The sequence below is a fragment of the Tupaia chinensis genome, unplaced genomic scaffold (genome assembly GCF_000334495.1).
Source record: "Tupaia chinensis unplaced genomic scaffold, TupChi_1.0 Scaffold144346_1, whole genome shotgun sequence".
NCBI classification, from domain to species: Eukaryota; Metazoa; Chordata; class Mammalia; order Scandentia; family Tupaiidae; genus Tupaia; species Tupaia belangeri.
This window is the reverse complement of record NW_006204205.1, coordinates 3,786,467-3,796,464: the sequence shown is the minus strand read 5'-3', so window position 1 is coordinate 3,796,464 and position 9,998 is coordinate 3,786,467. Positions and strand designations below refer to the sequence as shown.

General features: G+C 37.7%; 1 protein-coding gene across 1 annotated transcript in view; it reads right to left on the bottom strand.

Moving 5' to 3' along the window:
• Positions 1 to 5,153: 5,153 nt before the first annotated feature.
• KIF3A (kinesin family member 3A) overlaps positions 5,154 to 9,998 on the bottom strand; it is a gene marked incomplete in the record, with an annotated part of 60,325 nt that continues 55,480 nt past the window's right edge. Inside the window, 6 exon segments of the mRNA XM_027767655.1 lie at positions 5,154 to 5,969; positions 6,981 to 7,105; positions 7,625 to 7,693; positions 8,030 to 8,083; positions 9,462 to 9,587; positions 9,907 to 9,989. Coding sequence (XP_027623456.1) covers positions 5,921 to 5,969; positions 6,981 to 7,105; positions 7,625 to 7,693; positions 8,030 to 8,083; positions 9,462 to 9,587; positions 9,907 to 9,989 — 506 coding nt within the window.

Here is a 9,998-nt window from a genome sequence, read left to right as displayed (position 1 = left end):
CTTGCAAAGTTTGGTATCGACTCTAAGGAATATTTTATACCCTTGTAAAGTCCCTATTAAACTCTTTTGTACAACTGGAGAAATAAAGCCTTTGATTAAAATCAAAAATTTCCCCAGCCCTCTAAAAAGGGATGGGGGTGGGGAACAGGTGTGGAAGAATGTCTGATCTGTCATAGTCTTCAGTCAGAGCCATAAACGTGTTTGGGTAAAACAATCTGATGTTCTGATAACGTTGATAAAAGGAACTTGAAGATTGGGTCACAGGAAGTCCCAGATAAATGCTGAGAGGAAACAGGTTCTTTTTGAAATAGCCTCTTCATAATCACTTTCCCACACATTTTGTTCAACTTCAGAAAGAGGACTCAATACCTGATTTGCTTTGCAAATGAAACAGCTAAGAATGAGAAATTCAGATCATGCTAAAACAAATATATAGTATTTGGAAGGCTCCTCTAGCTTGAGTTAAAGCTTGTTTTTGTTGTTGTTTTTGCCAGAAGGCATGTACATTTTGGGGGGGAGGGGGGACCTGAGAGGGACGGCTGAGGCTGCACTGCAATCCCTTCTCCACTTCACCAACCTATCTGGATTTGGGGCATTCATGCATATTCTTCAAGTTGCCAGGCTTAGGACTCGAACTACAAGGCAGACCATGTGGGATCTGGTTACCTTAACCCAGGCCATGGGTTGGCCCTAACTCCCTGAAAGTTTAGGCTGTGGCTTAAGAGCTGTGTTAACTGTTCTTGTAAGGCATAGGCATACTTCAGTCTTTATTTATTTGTACACAGCTTGTTTTTTGTTTTGGTTTTTTTTTTGAGAGAGATTTTTGCTATAGGGTGCCGGTGGTCGCGAGAGACAGAAAGCAAGAAATCACCCTCCAGGGGGAGGGCCACACCGCAGTCCCTTCTCCTCCATTCTCCTCTTGGGATCTTGGGCACGCACACACACACCCAGCATGAGTTTTAAGCCACTGGGTCAGAGACTCAAGCTGTGGTCAACTGCGTAGGAGTCCAGCGACGTGACCATTACGCCACCTGCTGGTCCCATACACTACTTTGTTTTAAAAACGGGTTCAAAGTGATTTATTGAAAGAGATTAAGACAGAAAATAACAATATGATAACAACCAAAGAAGAAACAGAAAATGGTGATCCAGAAAAAGAGAGACCAGCATAGCGTAATGGCTATGTCTCTGGATTCCCATGTAGTCGACTGCGGTTTGAGTCCCGGACCCAGTGGCTTAAAACTCACAACTGGATGACAACTGGGTGCATGTGCGTGCGTGCCCAAGATCCTGAGAGGAGAATGGAGGAGAAGGAGGGACTGTGGCGTGGCCATCCCCTCCAGGGGGGGGGGGGATTTCTTGCTTTCTGTCACTCTGTCTCTGTCTGGCAAGCGCCCACACCCTATAGAAAAACCTCTCAAAAAAAAAAAAAAAAAAAAAAAGACCATAAGTAAATAGACCATTGAATTTTACAGTCCTATCAGACAAAGCAAAATACGAATACATTCTTCTATCCAGTCATTGTTATCTATGAAGGAGAAAACAGTCCTTCACCCACGACTCTGCAGCTGAGTGTTAAAAGGGACAGTGTCCTCAGCAGGGCCCTAGCCACACAGGCTATACTCAGTTTCCTTCGGGGCAAGTACCTAAGTGGCACTGCTCCATGTGAGTGGAAACCTCAGCTCTAAAGCTTACCCAGGGAGCAGGGACGAAGCGTGCAAAGGTGGCATTATTATCTTACTTACCATGACGGGTCTTCAGTATTTTTTTCATGTTCTACACACACAAGCTGGCAGTTGGATAAAGGAAGAGAGCGAGCCTGGAGTGGCCAGAGAAGTCTCCTCTCGACTATGCAGGGTGTGCATTTTCTAAAAAGCCCTTTCGAAGTTTTCAACAAATCAACATCTCTCTATGTCCATTTCCAATTTCTTAAGGCTGTGCTATACAGTGCCTGGTAATCGTTGTCTGTCACAAGAACACAGAATTCATAATCCCAGAACTGTTTTGGAGATACGGCTTGTGAGGTCTGAATGAGACCACAATACGGTTACCACTATGCGATGCGTCCTCTTACCTGTCAGTGGGATACATTTCATCCTCTTAAAGTCATAACCGGAGAACAGGTTTCGACTCTCAAATGCCGAATGAAAAGGATAAAAGAACTTGGGTAAAAATGTTCTTCGTGGGGGCCAGACAGTGGGGCAGTGGTAACGCAACCACTCTGGGAGGCTGACCCATGAGGGAAAGTTCTGGGTTCCCATCTGACAACCTTCTTGAACACATTCCGGGTGTGCTGCTGTGGGGGTGAGTGGCAGCGTGCAGGCTGTTAACAGTGGTTCTCTCTCTGTCTCGCTGGCTCATGTAAGAAATAAATTTTAAAACAATTTTTTGGCTGAAATTTAACTTTTGTCAATGAGAGAAAGCATACTGAAAAACATCTCTTCCAAATTTCTGCTTCATGATGATTTCTGTTTAAAAGATCCACAGCATTAAAGAGTTTCTGAATATGAAATCACACCAGCTTCTCTTAACAATATGAAATTGAGATGCTAGGCAAAAGAGCCATCCAGAAGTAAACACAAAAATAGCTTAAAAAACAAGCAGAACGGGGACCAGCAGTTAGCGTAATGGCTATGTCGCTGGACTCCCACATAGTTGACCGCGGTTCGAGTCCCGGACCTGGTGGCTTGAACTCACGCCGGGCGCGTGTGTGTGCGTGCCCAAGATCCCGAGAGGAGAATGGAGGAGAAGGGATTGCGGCATGGCCATCCCCCCTGAGGGGTGCTTTCTCACTTTCTGTCTCTATGTCTCTCTCTGTCTGTCTGGCGAGCGCACGCGCCCTACAGCGAAAACCTCTCAAAAAAAAAAAAAAAAAAAAAAAAGAAGCAGACCACTACTACAGGCATTAGGTAAAAGATTTTAATTCCTTATTTAACCATGCTGCATGTATACAATATCAATATATACAACTTGAACACATACAGTTTATACATAAAATATAACAGTGTGGCTTCTGAAATCAATGTTACAAAGTCATTGTATGATTTGTGATTCTGGCCAGTATATGGAGTATTGTAGTGATATCGATGAAGTCATTAATGATTTAAATTAGTCAGACTACAGCCCAAGTCAAAGGCACTAGGAAGAACTATGTTTTTTTTCTAGCATTTTAAGAACAAAGAATAACTTAAAAAGAAAATGAATGTATACATTAAGAAATTGGGCAGATATAGGCATGCCTGGATGTAAACTCTACCCATTCCTTAAATCACTGCTCTGTAAGAAACAGAGGGACTTTATTTAAGAATTAAGGGAAAGATTTTTTTCTTTAGAAAAAGAAAAAAGTAAATTAAAAAATATATATAATAATTCTAGAAACATGTTACAGATAAAGTAACACCAGCCCCTCGCCAAAAATAACCTTAAATTTCTTGCTTAAAAACAAAATAAAACAAAACCCTTTTCCAAAAAAGTAACAAAGATAACTTGTCAAATAGATTCTACTTGTGGGAGGGGCAGAAATGCAGATGCAGAAACCCTTACCTCCCCCTTTGCTTAATCTTGTCCTTTATAAGCATCTAAATGAAAATGGGAAATACTTTATTTCAACATCGTAACTATCAGTGCATGTAATTCAGAGTTTATTAAAGAACATATTATAAACCAAAAACTACCAAAGATTCTTTAATAAATAAATATTACTTTTTAAATTAAAGAGAAAAGATAATATCCATTCAATAACCTATTCTTATATATATATATATATGTATATGTGCCACTTGTTTTAAAATCTGCATATTTATTTCAAATAGTGATCAAGTTTGTTCACCTATATCCTTTCAGGAAATTAACACTGAAGTTACAAAATATTTCATTTGTGGACAAAGACACAGTAAATGTGAAGAGACCACAGAACTGCAATAATGGCTTTAAGTCAGCGTCCCACATTTTCATATATATAATCAGACCTGACTTGAACATCTAAGTTTTCATAAGATGAATATTTAATGTCTATCTGGTATAATCAGTTCTAACATTTAAAAAAAAAAGAAAAAAGAAAACCTGCTAGAGTAACCTGCTAATAGCTTTTTTTTTTTCTTTTCTTTTCTTTTTGTGGTGGGGTAGGATAGAAAAAATATCTAATATACTCTCTTAAATTTCTGTAATGTTTTAAAGCTTATTCAAAAGTTATTCCTTTCCTATTAACTGAATTTTTAAGGGCCAGAAATACGGACTCTTAAGAAAGAAGCACTGTTTTTTCTTTTTCCTACTGATAAAATTAAGATTTCTATACGTACTAACAGAGTTAAGTGTGTAACATCAAAAACATTTTACAATTACCAAAAAATTCTACTCACGCAAACCTTTCACAAGAGACTAACTGGCCCCAGGTCTTGACATACCTTAACAATGCCCCACAGAGCAAAGTTACGAATCTCTTATTTCTTTCACACTAAAAAGAAAATGCTGCCAGCGAAAGTCCATTTTAATTACCTAGAAAATACTCACCATATGCAGGACATTCAGCACTCCACTTCTGAACTGTCCTTGAGATTTACGGGCATTTTACCACCATCTCATCTCGTCGCTGTCCCTCCTTCGCTCTCTATACAGCGTTGTACTTCTACACTAATATTTAGCTAAACTTATTAAAACAGTATTAACTTAATACATATAAATTTGTAAAGTCTCAAAACCTTCACTACCAATGTACTTTAGGGCTGATTACATAATTTTAAACCCACAAAAGATATATCATCTGGTTTAGGAGTAGCATAACTTCTAAAAGAAAAATTTTGTAAGCAGCCAAATAGAATAAATAATTCAATCTATTCCAACTTATTTTACTATAAAATGACACAATTTTTATTTTTCGAGCAATATGATCTAACTGAACTAATCAATAAAAGAAATTCAGAGAAGAATTTTTTTTTATAATATATGAAGGAAAACAAAACAGTGTTTTAAGGGCAAATGATTCAAAGATATTTTTCTTGCTTATCTGCAAAATCTCTCTATTTCTGGAAAATAGAGACTCTTCTCAACTGGGAGATACAGAATAGTTTCCACCAAAATTGAGAACTCAGATAAAGAAAAATGTCCACAGTCATACTTATCAGTAAATTTAAGAAAAATACACATTCAGACAAAGGTAAGTGGTCAACACTTTGCTTAAGTTTCTGCAATTTTGGCTCCTTTACATTTAGGTATAGGACAATGTTTTGAAAGAACATAACATCGGAACAGAAAAAAGTGTATTTGATAAAACTCAAGATGGCAAACAAGGTCAGGAGAAGTCATGATAAAATACATTTTTAACTTTTTTTTAAACATGTATACTTGCAAAGACTGACTAGTGAATTATAAAATTGTCTATAGAAGACCAGTAAGCTCAGTCATCTCATATTAAAACGCAATGAATGTTAGTGTGAAAATCAGAGTGTGTTTAAACCAGCTGGGAGGTTAGTGTTAGGACACAGCCATTTCTTAGATGTGCAGCCCAAACAATCAGCTATAACAACACAACACAGAACAATGAGATCTGCTATTTTCTATGTGCAAAACAGACCATACTTTTTTTCTATTTTGGAAACCTGGCTATCTCAATAAGCAGTGGCTGGGTAAATAACTAACAGACTCACACACATCTAAACTGCAACTCTACCGTGCGAACTGCTCCCCCGCTGCACAGCACAAGCGGAGTGGTAGGGCGGCTGGAACGATCACCAGTTGTACCAATTAATATGCTACATTAACTTAATATATATAGACTAAAGTTATTAGGCAAATTATTGTTTCCAGTCTCACTCCATAATTAAGAGCTTCCATTATTTGAAATTACACAGACGTCTTCAGTGTTGTAATTAAAGATTTCGTCCAGCCATGAGAATATCACTAATTTTTACTGTGTCTGTAACATTTACTGTAATAAGGAGTCAATTACAGTTTCAGGCTTTGTAGAACGCTTTCTGTTTGGAAAAGAGAAAAGAGAAAGCATGAATACTTTCCTAAAAGACTGAAATGCAAAACTTTGAGTTACATGTAGAGTAACTCAAAAGTTCATGTATTCAAAATTTGGGGAAAAGCAGCTTTTATTTTCTAGAATTTCGGGAGCCCCAAAATATTGCAATAAGCTTACATAGCTAACCAGTACTTGATGCAGAAAAGGAGAGAAGAAATAAGCTCTAGTCCAGGGCTCCTACGTCCGCACTCCCAGGGCATGTGTGAGACAACACATGTCATCTACTTCACAGTTAAATCAAGTCCCAAAGAAAGAAAGGTGACCAGAGAATTCTTCCTTAACCTGGGCTTGAGGAAATCAAGTTTCCTGGGACAATGTTTGTGACAGAAAAACTAACAGGGCTGAATACAATACCGTGGGAGTTAAACCAGGCAAATAAATTAGCATCTCACTAGAAGAAGTAATGTAAGAATGAAGGAATTAAACAAGATAGTAGTGATCCACTACACATTTGTGAAAGACAATGTGAATTAAAAATTCCATTACTGGGACCAGCAGTTAGCGTAATGGCTATGTCGCTGGACTCCCATGTAGCCAACCGCAGTTCGAGTCCCAGACCCGGTGGCTTAAATTCACGCCGGGCGCATGTGTGTACATGCCCAAGATCCCAAGAGGAGAAAGGAGGAGAAAGGATTGCGGCGTGGCCATCCCCCCTGGGGGGGTGATTTCTCACTTCCTGTCTCTCTGTCTCTCTCTGTCTTTCTGGCGAGCGCATGCGCCCTATAGCAAAAATCTCTCAAAAAAAAAAAAAATTCCATTATTCAGGCTGAAGTTGAAAGACCTTAATTCATTACTTGGATTTTATTTACTCAAATTGTCACTATATACAGATTTTTATTTTTAATTTATCAGTCAAAATATTTATCATGTTAAGTAAATAAAATCTAACTTCCTTTAAATGTATCTACTCAGAATATCTCAATGCCTTCACTTCATGAGATTCAAGAGCAGTCCTTACCTTCTCCCGGTCTTTGGTCTTGCTTTTCCCTTTGAAGTCCGTGGCCTTTCTAATTTCATCAAAGACTGACGCAGACTCTCCTCAGTGTAAGCCAGATACACATGGGAAAGGTCCACTTCAAAGGGCTAAGCAAAACAAACACACAACACTCTTATAGAAAGGATTTCTGTAACCAGACTTGGGAGAGCATTTAAAATACTGAATAAACTCCTAGAAAAAGTCACAGGAGATAAACGAAATAATGTCTGAAGACTGGCTCTCCTATTCCCAATATCTACAATGTAGTCATCAAAAGTCAGTGAATCAGAAGCCCTGAAACACTGTATAAGTTTCCTTAGACGAAAAGAAAAACTGCTGCTATTTCCCTAAAGCTGTCTTGTCTCATACCAAACACACATGTCCCAGTAAGGTACTGAAGAGGGCTCCAAAGAGTGACATTATGCCATTCTTATGGTAGAAAGGATAACCATGACTGACAGCAGAACTGTCCTACCCTAATAAGCACCCCATTCTGAAGCCCTTATTCCCAAAAGAACAGCCTATTTTTAGGCAGAGCTGATTAACAGATACAAAGTTGACAACATAATTTAATGACCCACATTCCTATAAAGAAATAACTGCACTTTAAAAAAAAATACTCTTACATCTTTCTCCTTTTTATCAGGTACTGGAGTTTGCTTCCTCATGTTATTTCCTGTGTAGGCAACACATTTCTCAAAAAAGGAAAAGGTTGGGAGGGGAGAAAAAATCTTATTAGTAAAGAATACAGTGAATTAGACAAATTACTGTGAGATAACCCAATACTATTCTAGTAAAACATGATCTGATGCAGAAGCAGAAAGGGGCCCAGTGGTCATTCAGTCCCATGTAGCTCCTGACCCAGACCAATTCCCCTGCAATGATAACCATGGTACAAAAAACTTATCTGTCCCTGGATTCTCACCTGACCCATGCTCTGGACCACCTTGTCCTCCCCTGGCAGCCAATACAATCTACAATCCACAGAAGCACTCCATGGTATTTTGGGAGAAGGTGAAGGTAATACTCACTAGCTGCCATTCTCCTATGTCTTCATTCCAATGGACATAGTTTTCAATCATTTCCTTTTCAAAGAGTCAAAGATAGTTTATTTTAAACTTAATAACAATTTAAATTTTTCAATATTTGATAACAAAAATTGAAAAACATTCATAGAACTAAAATCTCAACATTGTTAGGTGAAAAAAGTTGTCTTGACATATACTTCATAATAAACACTTTTTATACATTTTACAATATTTGTTTCTTAGGAATACATGAAGATACAACTAAACTATATACAAATAAAAGGCAAGAGAATGAGGAACAGGAAATCAGGATGATATTTACCTTAGATTGGAAGAGGCAAAGGGATGAAACAGGAGAGGGGGACACAATTTGGTTAGCAGTAGTTTACTGTCGAGGTCTACCTCTTGTTTGAGTGATGAGTTCACTAAATAAATGCAGACCACCCAAGGACCAATAAAAAGAGTGTATTGGGAACTCAAGATTAATTCTCTATACCCAAAATCCATCCAAAGAAAAAAATACTAAGGCTTATTTTCAGATAAATTTCTTAAAACTACATTAAGATTCAATGTAAGATTTTTTTAAAAACAAATCAATTATGTTAAAGTTTACTAGAATGTACTACAAAGACAGAAATTTTAGATAAAAAAAATAGATGCTGAGATTTTTAAATTACATTATTATTAACAATCAGCAGCCTGTAGTCAGGCCCATAGTCTGGTGGTTAAGGGAGCCTGATTCCAGATGGCTGCCAGTATGAATCCCAGGCCCTAATGGCTTGAAAAACATACCAGGCATGTGTGTGTGTCCATGCCCAAAATCCTGACAAGATTAATAAATGGAACAGAAGGAATTGCAGTATGATCATGCCCCACTGGAGGGTACTTCCCCCCACCCTCTGGAAAGCATACATGCTCTCTGTCAATTAAAATGAAAAAAAAAAAAAAAGAATTAGCACCCATCTGAAGCTGGGTGATAGTGATGGGTATACAACAATGTCTATGTATTTAATGTGGCAGAATTGTACATGTAAAAATGGTAAATTTCACGTATATATTTTATCACATGCATACACATGAAAAGAATTAGCACCAATAAACAAGGAGAGAGAGCAAGCACAGGGGTTCTGTTTATTTCACATACGACAAATAATGCTGGATGAATGAACAGGACCTTTACCCGATTCTGATTGCATTTACGTGAATCTGAGTTCTTCCAAAGGGCTGAGAGATTTTTATTTAGATACTTAAGACACTCTGATAGATTATTATGTATTAAGAAAAGCCTCAACTAAAGTGATATGTGATGACCAAAAGATTTTATAGTTGATAACTGAAGTATAAATATTTACCAACAATTAAACTAAGAGCTGTATTTCCTTGTTCCTCACAGCTTGGTGATACTAATAGCTAGTTCAAAGAACTCCCCATTTACCTGATAATCCTGAGGAATAAAGTTATCGATAATGAGCATCTGAAGTCGAAGCTCCCGGCTAAGTTGCCGAATATTCTCCAAGAGGCCTTCAATTTCCCTCTGATGTTCTTGTTGGAGATCGGCCATCTACCAGAAAACCCATAAAAAATGTCATAAGCAAACAAGCTTTTAAATATGAAACAGTTCCATCTCACAGAAGCTAACTGGTCTACAAGGCCTTATGAGCGCTTACCCAGTTCTCACAAAATCACACTTTCACCATCGATTATTAGTTAACAATTGAAAGAAACTATTTCGCTTAAATAATAGCTACAATTAAAAGTTTCACATAAAGAAGAAATATTTTATTTCCCTAATACTGTAAATATACAGTATGATTACTATGGGTTCTCAGTCAAAACTTCTTTCTAAAAATGCAGAATTAGCAGTAATTTCTATTACCAACCTCTGACTTCGCAGCCATCAGCATAGTCCAAACTTTCTTTAATTTCTTGGTCTTTCCCTGTGCTTCCTCTTGTAAACTGGTATCTTTTTATT